This window comes from Leptopilina heterotoma, unplaced genomic scaffold (assembly GCF_015476425.1).
Source record: "Leptopilina heterotoma isolate Lh14 unplaced genomic scaffold, ASM1547642v1 Lhet_27, whole genome shotgun sequence".
Lineage (NCBI taxonomy): Eukaryota > Metazoa > Arthropoda > Insecta > Hymenoptera > Figitidae > Leptopilina > Leptopilina heterotoma.
The window spans coordinates 440,206-465,647 of NW_025110978.1; the positions used below are offsets into that span (position 1 = coordinate 440,206).

At 25.3% G+C, this 25,442-nt stretch overlaps 1 protein-coding gene across 4 annotated transcripts in view; it reads left to right on the forward strand.

The window, feature by feature from the left end:
- The window catches only part of LOC122503783 (nuclear factor of activated T-cells 5-like), a 58,690-nt gene that overhangs the window by 30,171 nt on the left and 3,077 nt on the right, over positions 1-25,442 (forward strand). The window contains exons 2-8 of one of the 4 annotated variants that reach the window (XM_043614470.1): positions 5,122-5,411; positions 8,147-8,450; positions 11,818-12,336; positions 15,595-16,044; positions 16,893-17,467; positions 20,437-21,186; positions 24,021-25,409. In XM_043614470.1, coding sequence (XP_043470405.1) covers positions 5,122-5,411; positions 8,147-8,450; positions 11,818-12,336; positions 15,595-16,044; positions 16,893-17,467; positions 20,437-21,186; positions 24,021-24,983 — 3,851 coding nt within the window. In that variant the 3' untranslated portion in view covers positions 24,984-25,409. Of the gene's footprint in view, positions 1-5,121; positions 5,412-8,146; positions 8,451-11,817; positions 12,337-15,594; positions 16,045-16,892; positions 17,468-20,436; positions 21,187-24,020; positions 25,413-25,442 lie in introns of those variants that run through there. The other 3 variants (XM_043614467.1, XM_043614469.1, XM_043614468.1) reach the window with 3 other exon arrangements.

Here is a 25,442-nt window from a genome sequence, read left to right on the forward strand (position 1 = left end):
ATTTTTCGAAGAAATTGATTAAAATTGTATAAAAAATAATTAAAATTCTGCAATGACTTTTATTATTTATGAAAATAATTCAAATTTTCCCAAGAATTTTATTAAAATTTACCCGTATACACATCAAATAAATAAATAAATAAAAATTTATTTTTCTAAAATAATTGAATTTCGGAAAAGAATTTTATTATTTATAAAGATACTTGAAATTTTGATAATAATTTTTAAAAAATTTTTAAACACAATTGAATTTCAGCGAAGAATTTTATTATTTATATAAATAATTGAATTCTTGCAACGAATTTTATTCAATATCAAGTTTATAAAAATAAGGTAAAGGTCCCAATTATGGGACAATTTACAATTTTGTCCCTATTATGAGACAGTATTACAAAAAATAAAATAAATGCAATTAAAATTGGTCATAAGAAATTTCTACTTATTTCAAAAAATTTTACACGTTAAAAGAATAATTATTTGTGTATAGCATTTAATTTAATAAGAAATGTTTATTTGCATTTTAGCTTTTAAATTAAGGTAAGCCAAGTTTTTCGTCAGACTACCGTCCCACATTAGGTGCACTTATTATTTGCTATCCCTATTATGAGACACACAGGAAATATACAGCAAACATAACCTCAAATATTTTCAGTTTTTTCGCATTAATTTTCTACCAGAAAAATTAGTTTTATAATTATTTTTTAAACCAGAATTTGTTTATTGTATTTTATTCTTTATAATTAATATTCAAATTATTAGGATAAGTCAATAGAATTCTAATTACTTATTGAATTAAATAAATGTCTCATAATAGGAACATTCATTATGGGACACCCGTACATACAGAAATCATAGTCCCATAATTAGTGCAGTGCAGAGTTTCATAATTTAATTAATATTATTTTTATTTCATGAAAAATAACCATTTTAGGGTCTAAATATTATTCATAACATATCAATCTTTCAATCTATACCCTAATTATTCATATTAACACTCCCGATTAACACTCCCAACGAATTTAATAAAAATCTTTTTAAATAAATGATATTTTTCAAAAAATTTTATGAAATTTTATATTTTAAATAATTGAATTCCTGTGAAAATTTTATTACTTATGAAAATAATTGAATTATTTCAAAGAAATTTATTTAAAATTTTGTAAATAATTGAATTCCTGTGAAATTTTGCCAAGAATTTTATTAAAATTTTTTAAAATAATTGAATTTCGAAGAAGAATTTTATTATTTATAAAGATAATTGAAATTCTGCGAAGAATTTCTATAACTTTTGAAAATAATTGAATTTTGTGGAATCATTTGCAACCTTTGCAAACTTCAATTTTTTTAGTACTTTTAACTAAAAATTCTTCTATCAATCTAGTATTTATTAAAATTGTAAAAATTATTCATAAATAATTTTATTAATTTTCAATCAAATTTACTCTGGGAATAATGATTTTTAATACCAAAATTTACTATTTTCAATATCAATTTTTTTTGTTTTATAAAAATTATTCAAATTTTCCTAGAACATTACAATTAGCTATTAAATATACTTATTTCTAGAGTAAATTTTACTATTTTTGAAATATATTTTTCTAATTTTTATAAAAAAAAATTGCCTTTGAAAATAGTAAAATTTATTCTGGATATAACAATTTTTAATATTAAATTTTACTTTTTTTCTTGTATTTCATGTAATTTTAAAACAAAAGTAAAATTTACTTTGGTAATAGTTGACTCGGAAAGGCGCAGAAATTTGTTATTAAAAATTTACTAAAACTTACTTCACAAGTAGTAAAAAATACACAAAAATTTCAGCCAATTTAGCTTTTGGTTTATAAATATTAAAATTTACTCACTTTATTTTGTTCATTCCAAAAACTCTGTTGAAATTTTCAAATTACTAAAAACAGAAACAAAATCTGACTCTATAGACAATTTTTGAATTACATTTAAAAAAAAAAAAAAATAATAATTGAATTTCTTGCCTGTTTGCACAAGTAAGAATAATATTTTGTTATACCACGATTAAAATATTTTTCCAAGTGAAAAATCAAGAGAATAAATCATTTTTTTGATTCTTTTATGATACTCTGATAATATCTCGTTTTCACATCTTTACGTCTGCGAATTAATAAATGCATATATTCAATATGCAGGTGCTATATAATTTTTTTTCTACTTCTTTATTGATTCATTAATAATAAACTTGTAAGTTTTAGTTTAGACTTTCCAGAAAATTCAACTATAATCGTACGAGAGTTTATCATTGTTTAAAATATTAAAAATAGATGCACAAAAAACTGGTTGTCTCAATAGAACAATATAAATTCATGAAGTTGGTGTATTCACAGAGGTCTGTGTATTTGTATAAATTACAATTTTATACCGTGTTACCATTATACGTGTAATCCACAAAAACATTTTTTTTAATCCACAATACAATATTATCAGATTTATTTATTTATTTAAATAACAAAGTATTTATTTATTTATTCGTGAATAATTCCGGGAAAATTCAAAATATTATTACTTTTATTCTGCATATACAATTTTTTTAAAAACAAAAACGCTTTCTTCACTCTTTAAACAATGAACTTCAAAACAAACTTCCTCAGTATTTTTTAGTTTTATCAAAAAAAAAAAAAAATTTTAATTTTGACTATTTTCCCTAAAAAAATGAAAATTCTTTTTCATATTATTGGATTATAATTATCTGTCATTAGCTAATTGTCTATTTTCTCTAAAAGTCTAAAATCGATTAATTTGGAAAAAATTTTCAAAATATGTTTTTGTTTTGTAGAAAAAAGTTTTTTTTGTATACTATAAGAATTTTCTGATTCATCAGTCGAAAATGAATTACGAATTTACAATTTTAAATATAGACATTTTAATTATCATGTCTCAATTATTTTACAGATTTCATTTCCGATTTAGCAATTTTCGAATTTAATTTCATCGAATAATCAGTGATTTAAATTAAAGATTATTATTTTTTTAAATAATCGAAGTTACCATTTTATATAATTAGGAATTATCAGTGAAAATCTATTTTGTCTCGAATTATTTAAATCCAAGATTGAAACTTTCAATTATAAATTTATAATTCAAAAGTTTAATTTGTTAATACCCAGTTAAAAATATTTTTTACCAAAGTAATATATAGTTTTCTATTATTTATTAACTAATTAATTGCTATTTTTTATTTTCAAAATTATTTTCATTTATTCAATTATTCAATTATTTACAAAAAGTTTTAATAAAATTCCTTTGAAGAAATTCAATTATTTTCAAAAATTTTAATGAAATTCTTTAGAAGAATTCTGTTAATTTTAGAACAATTTTTATTTTATTGCTTGGAAGAATTTAAATATTTTGAAAAGTTTTTAATAAAATTCTCCGAAGCAATTCAATCATTTTCAAACATTTTAATAAAATTTTATTAAAAATATTATTATTTATTTTAATAAATACGCGAGAATTAAATTATTTTAGATTTGAATTTATAATTTAAATAAATTAGGATGAAATTTTTTTAAATCCACTTTTATGATCACAAAATTATGGAAAATAATATAATTTCTAAATTTTTCATGTAAATTTTTTTTTACAATATAAATAAGCAAATAATAAATCTGAATTAGTAAAAATTTTAGTTTATTAGAACGAAAGCGATATGAAATTTCTGAAAATTAATTTTTTAATTTTACATAGAATAAAACATAAAAATAAATAAAATTTAGTGTTTTTTTTATAAAATAAATACCGTATTTTGCGGTTATAAAAATTAGTTTTTCTACAATTATTAATAAGTAACTGTTAAAATACTAAATTTTTAGATTTTGGCCTAAAGAATGAAAAATAATATTATATTTGAAATGCAAAAAACTTAATTCTTAAGTTATTAATAATGAAATAAAAATTTGAATAGTAAAAGTAATTGTTTTGTTTATTATCTACTTTTAATTTAATAAAGTCGGAAAATTTATTTTTCGCTTTTTGTAATTTTCTTTAAACAAATGTCAGTGAATTTATGCAAAAAAAAACATTTCTTACAGATCTAACTGTAAATTATGTAATTTTAATGAGCTCTCAAAAGGAAAAGAAACAACAAGAGACTATTTATTATTGTATAATACTTTTTTCTTCTCAAATCAATTTAATAATCAATTTATACTTTCTTGATAGAATTGCAAAATAAATATTAAATATTGAAAACAAAAATTAATTTCGATCTTGTTAAAAGAGCTTGAAAAAAAAATTTTTTCAAGGAAAAGGTGCTGGACAAATGCTTTTGACGACCTCCTTGTAGACCTTGAACCACTGACGTCAGTGAAGTCGTGGTCAGTTCATAATGACTCTTTTGGTCAGTTCCTCTCAATGTTTTTCAGTCAAAATAACGATAGACTAAAAAGTATATAATTTTTTTCGTCTTTGAATTGAAGAAAATTATATCAAATTGACAATATTTTTCTTTTTTCAATAATTTTTAATTCTTTAAAAAAAGAGAAAAAAAAATAAGAAAACTTTTTTTAGTTGAAAATTTTTTTTCATCTCTGAAAATAAATTGTCTCATACAAGGAGAAGCAGATAGAGGTTTTCATTACACTTTGGAAATTGCAAGTTTCTGGCTGATACGAACCAATCTAGAAGAAAAAAAAGAATGATTGATAAACTGCAAAATACCAGCTCAGATAAGACAGATGTTTATATTTAGAAATCAACTTATAAGTCGAAGAATGCTTTTACAAGTGGACGATGTTACCTTGCTTTGTCTTTTATGCAATAAAATATGAATATAAATGATTTGATTAAAAAATGAAATCAACGATCTAATCAGACTTGAATTCTTTCTTTAATTTCAAAAAGGCACTGAATTTCTTTTCGTTCTTTAGTTTAATCCGAACGTTAATTTACGAAAAATATTTTTCTTCTGTAAAATTTCCTATAAATTCTATAGATTTTCTCGATTTTCTATAAATTCTGTAGATTTTTTTTTATAAATTCTGTAAATTGGAAAAAAGATTTTTTTTGTACTTTATTTAAAAAAAAAAAAAATGAAGAAAAAATATTTGACAATTCTTGATTGTATATTGAAATAATTTTCTTTGTTTGCAGGAAATAACGCAGGTGGCGTATCGTCTACGGTGACGGGAACAATAACAAGAAGTTCAGTGACTTCGAATAATCGAACTCACTCTAGTCGAAGGACAAGTCATCAGCGTCATCAACATACTCAACAACAGCAGCAACAATCGTCTGTTCCGTTGACATCATTCAACGGCCTTATCACCAGAAATTCGGATGATCTGGCCATTAGGACTAATTCAACACAGGACATTTGTGACAATTCAAATGATTCTGGCCTCGGATTCGAGGAACGACAGCAATTGCTGAATAAAGTTTCTGTAAGTTCGGATTACCACGTAAAAACTGAATTCTTATCAGTAAATTAAATTTCCCCCTTTATCAAATTTAAATCAAACAAGAATTTTTTAATTTAAATACTTTTATTCTTCGAATTACTCGAAAGAGAAAAAAAAATATTTCTCGAAAATCAGTCCTAAACGGAAATCTTTAGCCATGAGAAAAATTATATAGAGGAAATTGCCAAAAAATCGATAATGCAGATAAAAAAACACGATTTTCAAGAATTCTCGAAAATGAATTCGGCTTGAAATAATTAGCTAAAACAATTTTTTTTTTGAGAGAGAGAGTAATCATTAAAATTATCTAAGCTGAAAAGAAAGATTATTAACTGCAAAATAATCGCAGGTTATCAGTTGTATGATTACAATACCAAGGAGAAGTCTTTCTCTTTATCAAAGATTATCTCTCAACAAAATGACGATATGTATTTTTCTTATCATAATTATCACAGTGGCGCTCAACAAATCTCGTTCTTTGTTTACACAAAAAAAATTGAAGATGATGATGATATCAAACTTTTTATCATCCCTCAAAAAAAGAAAGAAAGAAAGAAAGGAATACATTTACAAGACTCTATTAAACATTTCTTAAGAATTCAATTAATTGCAATTTGAATTAGATTTTACTCAATCCGAAAATAATCAGATGAAAATACATATAACCGGATATTTGCAAAACTCGCTACTATAATTAAATACAGTTTGCCTAATGAGGTCAAAGTTTAAGATAATAGAATATCATTGTCTCCGTCTCTAAAAGCTTCGATTTTCATTCATATTATTCTTTAGATTTTCTAATTATAATTTTCCCGATGAATAATCTTTTTATGTTTCTTTATTTAAATGTTTAAACTTTAAAGGGATTGCTCATGTATTTAAGTTATTTGTTTATTTATTTATTCATTTATTTATTCATGTCTTCACTTAATTGCAAATTTATTTATTTACTTATTTATTTGTTTGTTCATTCTATTATTTTTTTATTTATTTACTCACTATGCAAATATTACACGCAGATGTTAAAGATTCAATATTAAAAAAATTCATTTTTTAGCTAATTAATTATTATTACTTACAATTTTTCAAAATACTGATTGAAATATTGATTGAACAATTAAATTGTTTTCAAAAATTTTATTAAAATTCTTGGCGAAAATTGAATTATTTTCATAAATAGTGAAATTCTTTTCATGAATTCAATTATTTTAAAATAATTTTTCATAGGAATTTAATGATGTTTAATACAATTTAAATGAAATGAATATAACTACGAATTCTCGAAAGAATTGCAGTATTTTCAAAAAAAATTTTTTTAATTTGTCGACAGAATTTATTTATTTAAAAAAATGTTGACACAATTCTTTAGAAGAATTTTATTATTTTCCGTACAATTTTTATTAAATTGCTCGAAAGAATTTAAATTTTCATCGAAACAATTAAATTTGTATTTTTACAAATTTTATTATTTTCATAAATAAGTAATAAATATTCGAAAGAATTCAATTATTTTAAAATAAATTTTGGTAGGAATTTTATTAGTATCAATACAATTTTAACTGAATTCCTGGGAATATAATTATTTGGAATACAATTTTACTAAAGTTTCTTGAAAGAATTTAATTACTTTCAATAAAAATTTTAATAAAACTCTTCATGAGAACTCAATTATTTTCCAAAATTTTGATAAAATTTTTTAAAAGAATTCACTTAATTATAAATTTATTTATTTACTTATTCATTTATTTATTTATTCATTTAAAAAAATTTTTTTATTCGTTTGTTCTATTTGTAAAGTAATTATTATTCGTAAATACAAATTTAAAATTTCTTTTCCCAAATTTTCAAGTATTTTTAAATCACCCGGCAAGTAGTTTCTAATATTTTTTTAATACTTCGATTTCCATCTTTCTTTCTTATCTTGGCTTACAATTACTGATAATGCTAATGAAAGCATAATTAATTTCACAGTGAGAAAAAGAAAAATCTGAAATCTAGATAAAAAATACTTTTACTTATTGAGTATTATCTGCTACATAATTAAATAAATAAAATAATGAATAAAAAAATGAACATTGTTTTTAAATAAATTATTCGGGGCAATTTTTTGTAAATTACTTTTTTAAGTTTTCTAAATTTTCTTTCTTCTTTTTATGTCTTTTTTATGAACTCTTTTAATGTTGTAAATTACGAAAATGTTGAAGCAATCGTTTTGTTTGTCATTAATTTTTTTTCGGCGTCAATTTGTTTTTAGCCTATAACGAGACTAAAATTATTAATTGAGATGCAAAAAAAAAAAAAAAAAATTCTGCGAGAGAAGAAAAAATAAATTTTTGTCTTTGTAACAAAATGATTTACAATGAAACTATTTTCAGTATTGAACACTCATGTTATAAATGAAGCTTTACGTAGACGTCTTTAAAAATGTACAATCAGTGATTCCCGACATACATGCTCTTATCTATATGCGTAGTTGCAAGCGATTTCGCAAGTGATTCTACATATGTAGGACTTTGAGGACTGCCGCGCTGGTTCAACGGTAGTTGAACTCAAACGATATGCCTCATATAATATAGGTAGTTGGGCAAATGAGTTTGATTAAATGCTATTTATAAATAAGACAAAAACACAAGTACATACGAAAAAATATTTTTTTCTTTTTGCTTTTTTCACTTCTTCTTCTTTTTTGAGAATTAATTTGAATTAATTGCCTGTAGCAGGTTTGGAACGGTGTCGGTGAAGAGGATTCAAAGAGGAGGAAAATGGACATTAAACTCGAGTCAGAGGACGCGAATTTTGCCTTTCCTGAAGTTGCACCGGGTTCAGCGCAGGAGACAAAAATTTCAGCGACGAGAAACGGTATAAATGGCATTGGCAATGCAATCACACGTACGGGAAATGGCGCAGCCGGGACCATTGGCAGAATTGTTGGAATCACAAGACCACGTCCGGCAATTGGTGTCCTTACAAAAAGGCCACCCATCAATCACCAAGGTCCTGTCACCCTCACTTCTCAGCTTTGTATGTATTTTTGTAGTTCACATTCATTTCTTTACAACTCTGGATACTTACAAGTTTGCTGAAAACAATTGTTAAATTTTTTTTTCTTTAACAAAATAGTATACAATAGTGTACAATTAATTTTATACTATTGTTTTCTATTTTTCTAGAAGAAAACAAAACTAATCATTGATATTAAAATACATTTTAACGTATATTCGAAAATATTTGGAATTCACGAAATGATCGAATGGAATTTAATTAATTCAAGGTTGTCACAGGGGGGGATTTTATCAAAAATACTGGAAGAAGAATCATTTTTATAGAATTTGTTCAAAAATTTAGCTTTTGTTATTGAAAACGATTTTTGAAAAATTCAAAAACCTTGAATTCTTTCTGAACTTTTTTTTCACTTTAAAAACATTTTTTAATGATTCACAAACTTTGAACGTTCAAATGAACGAAATTTTTTGTTTTAAAAATATTTTCACAAATTATTCATTGCAAATGAAAATTAAAAACTTAAATTTAACATTTAGAAACTTTATAATTAATTTTTTTAATAGCGCCGCAAAATAATTGTAATGAAAATTTATCTTGAAAAAGAAATAAATAAATTTCTTTCCTTTAAACGTTCACAATTATTTTTCATAATCATAATTAATTTTGAGACAATATCTCGATTTTTTCTTATTCCAGTAAATAATTAAATTCTGCCAAAAATTTGTCCAAGTCATTATTATAATCAAGTTAAAAAAACTGTACTTAAAATCAATTCCAATTTCCAGTAATAATCGAATTTATAATTCAGAAGTTTTGATCGTTCAAATGAACGAACATTTTTTATTATAAATATTTTTATAAATTACTAATTGCAATTCAAATTATAAACTGAAATTTAACTTTTAGAAACTTTAAAATTAATTTTTTTTACAGTGCCGCAAAATTATAGTAATTGAAATTTAATTTGAAGAAGAAATAAATAAATTTCGTTCATTTAAACGTTCAGAACTGTAGAATCATTTGAATTTCAGAAAATTATAAACAAAATTTTTGAAAATTTGAATTTTTGTGAAGAAAATAATAATTTAATAATTGTTTAAAATATTATTTATATTTTAAATAATTTTATTTAAAATTCTGCCAAAAATTAGGTTTCTTGAGACATTTTAAATCAATTTTTTAAAAATACTCGAATTTTTAAAAATTATTTATTAAACAAATTTAATTTTATTAGCTATTTAATTGTTTAATTTAATAAAATTTATTTTTATTTTGTAAAATGTAATGAAAATAATTCAATTTGTAAAAAAAATTGCATTAGATATTTAAAGGAAAAAGGAATATTCCAGGAATTTCTGTTTAGTAATTGCTAATAGTTTGAATTTTGCAAAGACTTAGAATTGAATGTTTTATTTTATGTTTATTAAAAAATGCCTTCTCATGTGATGAGAATGTAAGAAAGCAGCATTAAAAGGTCCAAATTTTATGTAAAACTATTTCGAAAGAGTTACAATTTTTATTAATTAGTTAATTCTAAAAGATTTAAATATTTAATTTTCTCTAAAAATTAAAGTTTCGACAAATTTTATTTAAAATTATGAAAAATTAATTTTTCTTAAAAATTTTAGTTCTATTTCTTAAAGATAATTGAATTTTAATAAAAAAAAGTAAGTGGGATTTTTTTGAAATAATTGAAATTTCCTAAAATTCTGTTAAAAATTATTGAATTTTTTAAAGAAAAATTTGAAAATAATCGAGGAAAGTTCGTCACAATAATTTAAAATTAAATATTTGCTTCTAAATATTATCTTTTTTATTTATCTTTTTAAAAGATAATTGAATTTTAATATAAAAAAGTAAGTGGGATTTTTTGAAATAATTGAAATTTCCTCAAATTCTGTTAAAAATAATTGAATTTTTTAAAGAAAAATTTAAAAATAATCGATGAAAGTTCGTCATAGTAATTTTAAATTAAATATTTGATTCTAAATATTATCTTTTTTTTTATAATTGAACTCCCCTTGGATGTTCTTTTATAGGAATTAGAAGAAAAGTCGAAATCAGGGAAAAACAAAATCAAATTTTTGTGGCAAAACTGTAATTGAAATATTCCAATAAATGAAATTTGCTTGGAAAAAAATAGATTTTTACTAAGCAGGAAAATTTCCCGCATTCTAGATTTTCTAACACAAATTTTTCAATAACTTTTATTAACTTGTTGGAAGCAAACTTGTTAATATTTTCATTAAGAGCGGTAAAAAAGATTCTCGAAAAGGATTCTCGTAAACAAACACTTTAAATTGGTAATTTATAGAAATACATACTTAATATTTTTAATTCTTGTTAGATTAGTCGGTGTCTCTTGAATGTTTCTATTAACACTTGTAAAGCAACCATTTTCATCATTTTTCTCATTTAGGTGTAATTTATTTTCTCTATTTGCATTTTTAACTTCAATTTTTATTTTTATTATTACTATTATTTAATTATTTTCAGTAGAATTATCTTCTATCGAAAAAATCACTCTAGACGGTATGAAATCACTCTCTTTTGAATTAAACCACTGTTGGAAATTAATTTCGATTTATAATAAATCATTTTGTAGATTGATAGAAGAATTACATTTCTAAATAAACATCTTCTTATTGTAAATCTACTATTATTAGATCATTTCTGCTTTTAATAGACTAATTTTATTATTTTGCTTGAAGAAAAATTTTTATATATGCTTTAAAAATATTTCATGGAAAATTTAATAAAGAATGTAGACTAAAGAGCTTAAAACGAAGTTTAAAGAGCTTATTTCTTAAAACGAAATAAACAGCAAAGTCCCAAAAAAGTCGAGAAAGAATATAAGAAATATTTTTCAGTATAGATGTTGTACTTCAGCATGAGAGTGTGAATCAAGAAAATTCAAATGCATTATTAAACTTCAAGCAGTAAGTCATGGTTCTTAAAATTACTCAACTATGTTCTAATATAAAAACAAATTGCAACGAAAATAAAAGTCAGAAAGTTAAGATTATCGAAATTGTGATTAATTTATTCTTAAATAGAATGCATAGGACTCTTGCTGCTTTGAATAGTTTCAACCTTATTTATAATTTAAAGAAAAAAAAGAACTACAAAAATAATTTTCATACAAATAATATATATTAATAATGCTAACAATTTAATTATTAATTTTTAAATTATTCCATCAATAATTAATCAATTGATAATTTTGCACAATTGGAAAATTCTTATTGCAATCTGATGCCCATAACTTCTTCTGGAAGCGAAACATTTTTCATGAAAACTTTTTATTTCCTTATGGCTCTCTTTGTTTCATTAATGTGAACAGTTTAAAATTGAAAATTTAATGATTAAAATGTTTCATTTACAGGCAGTATATCTAGAGATGGAAAGACACAATTGCAAATAATTTGTCAGCCGGAGCAACAGCACAGAGCACGTTATCAAACTGAGGGCTCACGTGGAGCAGTGAAGGATCGTACTGGAAATGGATTTCCAATTGTTCGCTTGGTGGGTTATGAAAAGCCGGCGACACTTCAAGTTTTCATTGGTACTGATCTTGGACGCGTTGCGCCACATATGTTTTATCAAGCATGTCGCGTGAGTGGGAAAAATTCAACACCATGTGTTGAACGTAAACTTGATGGAACAATAGTGATTGAAGTGGACATGGATCCCGCTAAAGATATGATTGTTACTTGTGATTGTGTTGGTATTCTTAAAGAGAGAAATGTCGATGTTGAACACAGGTTTCCCCAGGAAGCTGGCGTTTTACAAGGTCGTAGCAAGAAGAAATCAACACGTTGTCGTATGGTCTTCCGTACAACAATCACTCATCCCGATGGTTCCTCAGAAACATTACAAGTCTGTTCACAGCCAATTGTCTGCAGTGAGTGACAAAATTTATCTATTTTTATTTACAACTCACTGTCTTCGACGAGTATAATATTCAGATTTTTTAAATTTCTAAAAACTGTATTATAGTCTGACTAATTTCAATTAAACTTACACTATCTACAAAAATTATATAAATGCAACTTCTTTAATGCTATGAAGAATTGTTTATTTTTTAAAAGGTGTTAATTCACAGATTCTCTCTAAGCCACTGTAATCTATTATAATTTTTTGAAAACTAAGCCTCAAACAAAACAAGTTTATTAATTTTCAAGAAACATCAACCAAGTTCTTAAGCTTGTCTTGGTTTATTCAAAATTAACATAATTTCTGAAATAATTTCATTTTCGGTCAAATTCCCGAAGCCAAATTCCCAAAATCTAAATTTCTCGAATATACAATTTTCCTCAAATTTTGGATTCGGGAATTTGATCTGGAATCGTTTTTTACTTATTTTAAAAGTAAATTTTCATTTTATTCAAATCGTTAAGTTATTATAAAGAGATAATTTTTCGCAAAAATATGCCACTTTTGCAAGTTGATTAAAGGAATTTGACAGAATCTTATGATTATTTTCAAAGGTAAACTACTTTTTAAAGTTATCCAAATATTTTTTATAAATATAAAATAATATTATTAAGTATTTATTTTTTAAGTTATTAAATGTTCTTTTTCTATTGAACAGAGCTCGAACTAGGCCCGTAAATGTCCATAAATTTGTTTGATGTCCGTAAAAGTTAGTATTTAAAAAAAACGTCCGTAATTTGTATATTTAATTATTTATTAAAAATAATGGATTTATAAAAGAATTTTAGTTAAAAGCACTAAAAAAATTGAATTTTGAAGAAGTTACAAATGATTGCAGAAATTCAATTATTTTCAAAAGTAATAAAATTCTTCGCAAAAATTCAATTATGTTAAAATTTTTTTAAAAATACTGTTCAAAATTTCAATTATCTTTGAATTGAGGGAAATTCTTCTCTGGAATTCAATTATTATTTTCAAAAATTTTAATAAAATTCTTAGCAAAATTTCAATTATTTCTAAAAATTTCCCTCAATTCGAAGATTTTCAATATCTACTATTTTAATAAAATTCCCCAAAAGAATTTAATTACTTAAAAAAAAAATTTTTTTATAAAATTCTACGCAAACATTTAATTATTTTCAAAAATAACAAAATTCTTCGCAAAGATTTAATTATTATCATTACAATTAAAATAAATATAAAATATTGATTTTATCACTCGATCATGTTTTACAACAATTTAAATGAAATTCCTCGAAAGAATTCCATTATTTTTACAAATTATTATAAAATTAGTCGAAAACAATAAATTACTTTAAAAAATTTTAATGAAATTCCTTGAAATAATTCAATTAATTTCAATATAATTTTAACTAAAAATTACTAGAAAGAATTTCAATTTTCATTGAAACAATTAAATTTTTTTCAAAAATTTTAATAAAATTCTAGCCAAGAATTCAATTATTTTCATAAATAATAAAATTCTTCAAAGGAATTCAATTGATTTTAATATATTTTAATAAAACTTGTCGATAGAATTCAATTACACTTTAAACATTTTCAATACAATCTTAATAATATTTATTTTTGCAGAATTCAATTAAGTATATATTTTAAAATTTTTTAATAAAATTCTTTGAAACAATTCAATTATTTTCAAAAATGTTGATAAAATTCCTTAGAAAAATTTAAATTAATTTCAGTACTATTTTTATTCAATTTCTTGAATGAATTCAATTATAATTGTAATTTTTATATAACTTAAAAAAATTATATTATTTTCAATTATTGAATAAATGATTCATTTTTGTATTAAAATAATTGAATTTTCATAGAATTTTCTAATAAAAATTGATTTAAAGTGAATTTCAGTTAAAACTTTAAATAATAATTGAATATTAAAAGCATTATAGCATGAATTTTTAGAAAAAATTGAATTTTTAAAAGGCTTCAAATTAAAATCTTTGAAAATTTGAATTTTTCGTATTTTTAACTAACAATTCTGTAGAATTAATTTTTTTTGAAAAAGTTCAATGATTTAAAGAAGAATTTTAGTTAAAAATTCTAAAAAATATAATATAATAATTATAATATTTATAATATAATATTTATAATAATTAATAATTACCTAATAATTAATATTTATTATAATTATAATATAATATTAATATTGAATTGAAATGATGATAATAATTTTGAAGAAGTTACAGTAACAATATTCTTATAATATAAAATAATAATTTTATCACTCGGTCATCTGTAATTTTTATAAAACGTGAAGAAATCAAACACTCCGAGTCGAAGACTCGGAGTGATCGAAAATTGAAATTTTTCAAAATCTTAATTCCTATGAAAAAATAAAGATAATTAAATATTTATGTAAAAAAGAATTTATTGATGTTTTCGAATAATTTTACATTTAAAGGAATTCGTAAATAAATGAAATAGAATATTTTTTGAGTATATAATAATTTTTAGAGTAAATCAGAATATTTTTAGGATCTGGGAAAAAGTCAAGATTTTGTCTGAAAATCAGGGAAAAGTCAGCGAAAAACAAAATTTAATTTTTGTGTCATCCCTGTTAATATATATACTTGCAAATATTTGGAATTCTCAAAATGATCGAATGGAATTTAACTACGGAAAGAGATTTAAAAATATGAATAATTAACAGAAAAAGTTTAACAAAAAAAAAATAATTTGATTTAAAAAAGCTGAAGTTAAAACAAAAAGTACAAAAAAAATGTTTTAAAAAAATTGTAAGCGCTATAATACAATAATTTTTGCTTAATTTAAAAATTCCCCTTTTTTTAAACCGAATTTCTTTTTTAAAAAATAAAATCCCTTTTTTACCTAATATTATATAAAGTAATCTATAATACAATAATTTTTACTTAATTTAAAATTTCCCTTTTTTTAAACTGAATCTCTTTTTTGAAAAATAAAATCCCTTTTTTACCTAATATTACTTAAAGCAATCACTGTGATTTCTACAAGTTTTGTGCAATTAGATAGAAGTCTAATTTTATAGATATAAATTAAATAAGAATTAAAATTTTTTGTTTAACTGCAAACTATAAAAAAAATGAAAAAGATATTTTTAAAGTATAATGCAGTCATTGTTGTAAAAAATTAAATTAGAATATGACTTGGTGACTTATTTCACTGTTACAAAAAGTATAGCGATATTTATTTCTTATAAAATTATATTTTCTTTTCTTCTCAGCACAACCGCCAGGTATTCCTGAAATCTGCAAGAAATCTCTGACGTCATGCCCAGCGACCGGCGGCCTAGAATTATTCATTCTTGGTAAAAATTTTCTGAAAGATACACGCGTTGTCTTTCAATTGGACAGCGATGATCCTTCTACTAGTTTGGAACCGCACTGGGAATGTGCTGTTCTTCCGGACAAGGAATTCCTCCAGCAGACACATTTGGTTTGCGTTGTTCCTGCCTACAGGCGTCAAGATCTTTCGCCCACAGAGACAATTAGTGTGAGACTCTATGCCGTGTCTTCCGGGAAAACAAGCGAACCGCACAATTTCCTCTACACATCATGTTCAACTCCTCCCGAGCCTTCAGTGGGTAAAGTGGAAATATCAAATTCGCCACTAATCCAAGGCAACGACAATGGCTTATCGAGTTCATCGACTGTCTCAAGTGTCCCCACAAACAGTGAGTCTTAATACAGTCAACTCTATCAATAGTGCCGCAAAATTGCACAGCGTTTACGACTTTTCTGGGAACTGTAGTACCCCCACTGTTTGTATATTTCTCTCTTAGGGGAAACTCGAAATTCAGAAGCCGTGCTAGAGTCGCTAAAGTGAGGATAGAGCTCGAGCGAGAAAGAGGAGAAGTGGCACTATTGGTAGAGTTGACTGTAACAAAAAAAAACACACAGATCTTGTAATGGAGCTTTCAACAGATTGAAAAAAATCTTTTCATGTATCCCTTTGCCGAAAGTACTGTCTTCCCGGTCTGATTTGGCTCCGGGAATAGCGACTTTTGTGGCTATATTATAATTTAAATAGGAAGAATTATCATATTAAAAATTTTGAGTTTGAACGACATTTTATAGATGTCACTTTTTTAAAGTAGGTTACTACTCTCAATAGATGAATATTTCGAACCGATGATCGTAAAGTAGGTATATTACTATTATTAAATATTCATTTGTAAAAGAAAATTTCTTGTTTACTATTTTTTAAATTTTACTTCCAATTATTTTTTACTCATAATTTTTTTTCATGCCCGCCCCGACCAGCTAGCTAAGTCTCGGCTTCGCCTCGACTTTGCAAAAGTCGGGCGGGCAGCTTATTGAGCTATTTTATTATTCAAACAATAATTATTTAACGTACTTTCGGCTGGGGATACAGAAAAATTGTATACGACACACGGCCAGAAATTTGGATACCCTGGCGAGCGTGATATATAAAGCCTCGGCTTCGCCTCGGCCTTATATATCACGCCGGCCAGGACATCCAACTTTCTGGCCTAGTATCGTAAAATACTATTAATTGTAGCTCTAATGACCCAAGCTGCCGCCGGAGCTTCTGGTTTTTTAACCCAACAACAGCAGCAGCAACAACAAACGTCGCAACAAGCGCAAACGGAAATTCTTAAAAATAATCCCAGTTCACCGCCTGCACAGTCTCAAGTCACGCCCGTTATGATGTGGACATCTCAGGGAACAAATTGTCAGAATTCGGCTGTTGATGTGATGATGCCACCGCCTCTCGTTGCCAATCAGTTAATGAACAGACGGTCATCCTCAAATCTACAGCTAATCCTGCCCGACAACCTTAAGACGGAGATACTCGACGAGAACAGCAACAGTGGAATGCTGAGCGATAATAGTATAAACAGTGTCAATGTCTCGACACCAACACACAATGGAACTGGAACAAGTCCCTTGCAACAAATTGTCAATGAGAATTCACGGGACGCTTCCCAGTCCAGTCTCATTAGAAACGTTCAGAATGACTCCCCAGTGCAGGACGCTCTGTTGGGAGTTGTCGATCTCATTAGAAATCAGCATTCTCTTTCTCTTCCGCCCCAGCATCCGTCATCGTTCACCGGAATACATGAGTCTTCTCAGGTAAGTGCATTTTATCCCCTTTTCTGGTAATTTACTTACAATCATTTATTATTGGTTGGTTGATTTTGTTTTTGGCCTCCAGTAGCCATGACTTTATCATTTATTTTTCTACTTTGTTCAGGGCTCGAACTAGGTTCGTAAATCCCGTAAAGATCCGTAAATTTGCTTCAAGTCTGTAAAAGTCAGTTTTTTTCAAAAATGGTCCGTAAAGTCCGTAATTTAATTAAAAAAAGTTCGTAAATTGCTCGATATAATTTGAAGAATTTTAGAGAAATTACCAATGATTACAGAAAAATTCAATTATTTTTAAAAGTAATAAAATCCTTCGCAGACATTCAATTTTTTTTCAATTTTTTTCAATTTTTTTAAAACTTCTCGTCAAAATTTCAATTATTATCTTTATAAATAACAAAATTCTTCTCTGAAATTCAATTATTAAAAAAATGTTAATTACATTTTTGGCAAACTTTCAATTAATTTCAAAAATTTCTCAAATTCAATGATTTTCAATACCTACTATTTTAATAAAATTTTCCAAAAGAATTCCATTATTAAAAAAAATTTGAATAAAATTCTACGCAAACATTCAATTATTTTTATTTATTTAAGATTCTTACACGGGCCAGGCCCTTAATACAAAAAAAAACGATTATAAATCTAAATCAAAATAAATAATAATAAATTTTACAGGAATTCAATTATTTTTACTAATAATAAAACTCATCGCAGAATTTTAATTATTTTTAATGCAATTTTAATCGAATTCCTCGAAAAATGAAATTATTCTTAAAAATTTTATTAAAATTCGTCTAAAGAATTTAATTATTTAGAAATTTGTTGATAGAATTTTTTATGAGAATTCAATTTTAACAAACATTCAATTATTCAATAAATTATTTATTTTTGTATTTAAATAATTGAAGAATTTCCGAATAATTGAAATTTTATAAAATTGAATATTGTAAAACAAATAAATTTGAAAATTCTCAGAGAACTTTTTCAAAAATTATTAAAAATAATGGATTTATCGAAGAATTTTAAATTAAAAACACTAGAAAAAAATTTAATTTTCGAGAAGCTAGAAATTATTGCAGAAATTCAATTATTTTCAAAAGTAATAAAATTCTTCTTAAGGATTCAATTATTTTTACTAATAATAAAACTCATCACAGAATTTCAATTATTTTTCATAAAATTTTTATTGAATTCCTTGAAAAAATTAATTATTTTCTTGCAAGTTTTAATAAAATTCGACAAAAGAATTCAATTATTTAAAAATTTGGTGATAAAATTCTTTATAAGAATTCAATTTTGAGAAGCATTTAATTAATCATTAAATTATTTAGGGGAACATAGTCTAGGTCGGCCACCTTTTTGACTTTTGTTTATAACTTTTTTTTAAAAATGAATTTGGACAATTGAAGTATATGGTTGGAAAGTCCTGTTTAATAGGAACATCTTTTCTGTACAAAGTAAATTGATTGGTTTTAAAATGAAAAAGTTATAAAGATTAAAAAAAAAAAAAAATTGTAGTCGAGGTTGGCCATTACAGTCAAGGTCGGCCATGTTTAAAATTCAAAGAGCATTAATCGTTAAAAAATAAAATAACATGTTTGGAGTTACGGAAAATTGATTCTTTATTGTTTACAGTTTGTAACTTAATGAAATAACAAAATAATAACAATAAACAATATAAAAAAATAAATATAAGTAAAAAAAAATTTTGCACTAAAATATTAATAAAATTAAATAAAAATATTAATAAGATGATCAATTATATTATGAGTTATACAGAATTGCAGTTTTTGCAAATGAAGTAGCTAGTCCTCATCTTTGCGCATTTTAAACACATAGTGGCCGACCTTGACAGTAAGTAACATTACCGAATTGTTGTAACCATAAAGAAATACGTTACGGGATTCGATTTTTTACTTTGTTTTCCTTTCAACCATGAGTCCCACAAATTTTCTGCATACTTGCCTTGACGATTCAATTTGTTTTTTATCTTTTATTAATGGTTTTTCACATTATGCACAAAACTTTTTTTCAGCTTTTTTTGTACCGACGTCACAGAAAACACAATTTTCGATCCTCCGAAAATGTAATTGAACAAAAAGTTAGGTTTCACTAAGACAAGCTTCGACAAGCATGCGCGTAGGTGGCGCTAGTGAACTTGTCCAAAAAATCGCGATGGCCTACCTAGACAGTAGACCAACCTTGACTACATTCCCCTACTTTTGTATTTAAATAATTGAATTCTCGTGGAATTTTCTAATAAAAATTGATTTAAAAATGGATTTTAGTTAAAATTTTAGATTATAATTGAATATTAAAAGCAATATAGCGTGAATTTTTAGAAATAATTGAATTTTGAAATTAATTTTTTTGAAAAAGTTTAATTGATTTTTTTTATGTCATTTGAAGTTTTTATTTTCAAATATGCATTTAATTGAAGAATTTAGGAATAATTGAAATTTCGTGAAATTGAATATTGTTAACAAATGGATTTGAAAATTGCCAAAGAACGTTTTCGAAAATTATTAAAAATAATTGATCTAAAGTAGAATTTTAGTTTAAAATTTTTGAAAATATTTGAATTGAAGTGATGAAAATAATTTTGAAGAAGTACAATATTCTTATAATATAAAATAATAATTTTATCATGGGGCCATCTTTAATTATATTATATAAAACATAAAGAAATCGATCACTCCGAGTTTTCGACTCGGAGTTATCGATATCTTCATGTTTTGTAGTTATGAAAAAATTTAATTTATAGTTTAAAGTAAAATGATCTCTTATTTGACTCGGACTGGTTATATTTTTGTCAGTAATTGGTCCGTTTTTCATTTTTGGTCCCTAAAGTCCGTATTTTTAAATACTATCACTAGTTCGAGCCCTGTTTGTTATTTAAATAAAAATAGTTATTGTTTGCTTTTTTATTGTATTAAAAAACAATTTCGTTTTAGGTAAAAGTGCTTAGTCCACATCACATGAAACAGGATTCGAGTCCAATTCTCCAGAATGAGGCGAATTCGAATGGAAATATTCAAGGTGCGGGTGTTGTTGATCTGCGAATGAAACATCATCAGTCGGAGTACGAAGCTCTGAGTAATTACACACCCGCCGGTCAACCATTGCCCACACAGAGTGGACACAGTGTGGAGAATTATTTGAACCAGTTGGAAGCAGCTCGACCACTGGTGCCGTCGCCGAAGGAGCAGGAGTCACAGGATACGAGTTTCGTTGGCACGATACAGCAGCGAGCTTCGATAATTGCCACTGGTCGTCAACAAATGCAACAGCAGACGTCGAAGGACTCGCTCGTTACTGCCAATGGAGATACGCATCAAATCGTTTCGCCTCTTAGGTCCGTTAATACCAGTCCTCTCACCATAATGGGTCACGTTCCTCCGGTCGTCGATCATGGCGAGGCGCTGTCAAGTCCACAGCAGTCAACGAGGCCAAGTCCCCCGGTGGCGGTGCCCGTCAAGACAATGTTGCTCGAGGCTCTTCTTCCAAACCAACAGCCTCTTTCAGTGCCTACGAACAGTGTCGTCACGGCCTCGAATAATGTCGTTTCCGAACCAACTCCCGAGGACAATTTACTTACGACGATTAACGCTGCTATGTTACCACCAATTCAGGAGGCGCCGATTGTCTCCGCTTCAAATTCTTCTAATGGCACTGTCAGCGTTCCTTCTCAAATTCCTTTACAGGTATGGCATTTAAAACCATATTTCAATTTAACTTTAATTTGATTAATTTAACTTCTCTCAATTGTTAAAAATCGAACCAGGAGAATTAAATAGTTAAGGGGAGAGTGCGACGCAATTTTCAGCTATACGAAGACATTAAATTAAAAAAACTTAAAACAGATCTTATAGTAATTTTTCGCGAGGAATTCAATGGTCGTAAAATAAATTAGGTCAACAAATTTTATTTTAAAAAATTTTTATTTTTTGTAAAAAATTAAATATTTTAAAATAAAGTAAAGTAAATTTGTAGAAAATATGTTTATTTATCTAAACAAAAAATGTACACCTCAAAATTTTAATATTATTTACTATTTTTGAAGCATTTTTTTTCGGAAAAAAATTCATTTATATCGAATAAAAGGTAATTTTTGTAATTAAAATTGTAAATTTATGTAATAAAAATCATTTAAATTTGTAAAGTAATTTTTTAAATTTAAGGAATATTTATATTCTTCATGAAATATAGAAGTTTTATGTAATAAGATAATTCACTGTTTTATTTACATTTAAAAAAAAATATTTTAAATAAATGCTACTCAAACATACTTTTTACAAATTTACGGATTGGTTTTAAAATATTTAACTTTTGACGAAAAATAAAAATTTTTTGACATTTTATTTTATGACCATTGAATTCCTTGCGAAAAATTACTATAAGAACTGTTTTGGTGGTTTTTTAAGTTAATGTCTTCGTATATTTCTAAAATGAATTAAGCAAGTTTTCAAAAGCTTATAAATCTATTTTTCAAAAAAGAATCGAGATAAACATAAATTTAATATTTTAAACACCTCACAAATCGACCTGTTACTGTTAAATTTAAAAAGAAAAATTTATTATCAAGAATTTTCAATTTAAAAACTTTTTTAACATAACCAAGTTGACTAATAATTTTTATGTTTTTTATTAGAAAAAATTATCAAATCCTTTAAATTACTTGATTATGGTAAAGTTTAATTATAAAAACAATGTCTTAAATAAAAAACATGGTTATAGAGATAAATTATGACAAATTTTGTATTTTAAAATTAACTTTAGTGGTTATATGTGAAAAAATTAATTTGTTTCAATTTCTCGAAATAAGAATTTTAATAAAATTCTAGTCAAGAATTCAATTATTTTCAATACAACTTCAATGAAACTTCTAGATAGAATTCAATTACACAGTAAAAATTTTAATAAAACTCCCTAATAAGAATTCGATTATTTTCAAAAATTGTGATAAGATTATTCAGAAGAATTCGATTATTTTCGGTACAATTTGAATTAAATTCCTAAAAAGAATTACAATTTTCTTCGAAAGAAGAAAATGCATTTAAATTTTGTAATTGCATTTTTACAAATTTTATTCTTTTTATTTTATAATTTTTATAAATAATAAAATTCTTCCCAAGAATTCAATTATTTTCCTTAATAAAATAATTTTTCGAAGGAACTTCATTATTTCCAATACAATTTAAATTAAATTTCTTGAGAGAATTTCATTATTCTTATAAATTTTTCTAAAATTTGTTAAAAAGGTTCAATTATTTTCGAAAATGTTAATGAAATTCCCTAGAAAAATTTAATTAATATCAGTACTATTTTTATTCAATTCCTTGAAAGAATTCAATTATTTTCAATACCAATTTAATAATATTTCTGGAAAGAAGTTAATTACATTTAAAAATTGTTATAAAACTTTTAAAAAAATTCAATTGTTTTCAAATTTTTTTTTTGAAGAATTTAATTAATTTCAGTGCAATTTTAATTAATTTGCTCAAAAGAATTTAAATTTTCATCGAAATAATTGAATTTGTATTTTTACAATTTCTATTATTTTTTTTATATTAGTACTTTATTAATTATTTTCAATTCTTATAATTTTAATAAAATTTATTGAAAAAATTTGAGGATTTTCAAATTTTTTAAATAAAATTCCTCTCTAGAATTAAATTATTTTCATAAGTTATAAAATACTTCAAAGAAATCCAATTATTTTTAAAAATTTTAATAAACTTCCTTGAAAGAATTCAATTATTTTTAAAAATTTTGATAAGATTTTTTAGAAGATTTCAATTAATTTCAGTATAATTTTTATTAAATTCTTGAAAAGATTTATACATATATTTTTACAAGATTTCAATTTTATTAAAATTCTTTGAAACAATTTAATTATTTTCATAAATTCTAATAAAATTCCGGGCAAGATTTAAATTATAGAAGATTTGAAATTATAACAGTTGAGAAAATTAGGATAAAATCTTTTTATCAAAAATTTCATCATTTTAAAATTAAAAAAATATATGCGTTTACTAATACAAAATGATTGAAAATAATATTATTTCTAAATTTTTCATGCGGAAATGTTTTATAAAAAAATTATTTTCTAAATAAGTAAATAATAAATCTGAATTAGTAAGAAATTAAACTTATTAGAAGTTAAGTAGTATGAAATTTTTAAAATTTACATAGAGCAAGACATAAATATAAATAAAATCCCTTTTCTTAATAAAATAAATACTGTATTTTGCAGTAATAAAAATAAGTTTCTCTGCAATTATTTATAAGTAAGTATTTTTATATTTTAGAATGTTAAATTAAATTTACAAATTAAATTATTATTTTTAATTCAATGCAATTTTGTTTAATTAATTTTTGCTATCTTATAAGCATTCAGGTATTTATTTATTTAATTAGAAAAAGTTCCTAGTTCTTCAAAGCTTTAAAATAGACTTTCATCAATTTTAAAATTCAAAAAATTTAAAAAGAAAAATTATAAAAACATCAGGAAACCATATAGATTGGATTTTTTCAGGTCTCAAGTGAAGTCATGCCCAGAACGACTGATCACCTGCAACTGCAAAGTTTATCGCAACAAAGTGTCGTGACAATGCAACGTCAAGTTCAACAGGTCGAGCAAGTTGTTGCCCAAGCCCAGCAACAAGTCGAGCAGGTCGTCGCTCAAGCCCAACAACAAGCAGTCCAAGCAGTGCAACAAGCCCAACAGCAAGTGGTGCAACAAGTCTTTCAACACGCTCAAGTTGTACAGCAAGCCGTACAGCAGGTTCAAGCTGTACAACAAGTACAAGCCGTACCCGCTTTTCAGCAGGCTGTTCAACAAGCGTCCCAAGAAGTTGTACAACAAGCCGTTCAACAAGCAACTCAAGAAGTCGTTCAGCAAGTGCAAGCCGTTCAGCAGGCCGTGCAGCAAGCGCAAGCCGCCCAAGCAATGCAACAAGCCGTCCAACAAGACATCGGCTCAATGCTTAATCAACCGGCCGGTTTTGTTGCCGAGGCAAGTTCAGCGCTTGCGAGCGGTGCCGCTCAGGAACCGTCGCAACAGCGGCTCACCACCGCAGCCGAACAGGCAATCAACAACGTCATCACCAACGCCACTCAAGATATTATCAACAATAAACCAATAACAACAACCACAGCGCACGCAATAATTGCAACCAAGAATATTTTGAACAGTGTCGCAACGCAAAGCGCTCAATTAATGAACAGCGCCATGGAGGGTATACTTCCAAAATCGCCATCAAGTCAGGGCAATATTGTTGATCAAACTTCAAATAAATCACCGCCAGTGACGGCCAATCGACAGAATGTTAATCCAAACATGCAAAATGCCACGGCAGCTACAAATAATCCTAATAATGTTAGAAAGTCCGAAGATTCTGGCTTACTGTCTCAGGAATTAACTTCAATGTCAGAGCACGATCTTTTGAGTTACATAAATCCCAGCTGTTTCGATCCTCAGGGAGGATTTCTCATGTAAAATGTCACTGGAACTGTGTCCTTAAATTGTAAGGTATGATATTAGAATTTGGACCAATTTATTACAAAAGGAGAACAAAAAATTACAAATGAGCTTAAAGAGTAGAGTCAACAATTCTGATTACAAATTATTTACAAGTAGTTATTACATAAATTGTTTGATTTTTTCTCTTTAGAAAAAAGAGTAAACATAATTAATTATAAAATTTATTATTAAATTTCAAGATAATTTATGTAAATTCAATTGCAAATCAAATTATTGAAATTAAATTTCAAATCAATTTATTTGAATTAAATTTCAAATTATGTAATTTATTTAAGAGGAGACTTCGACTTCATTTTGATCTATATCAAGAAAATGATTTAAATCTTCCGTAAAATAATTTTTATAGTAATTTTTTAAGAGTAAATCAAGGTCAGAAAATATTCTGACCATTTTTGGATTTTTATTTTTCTTAAA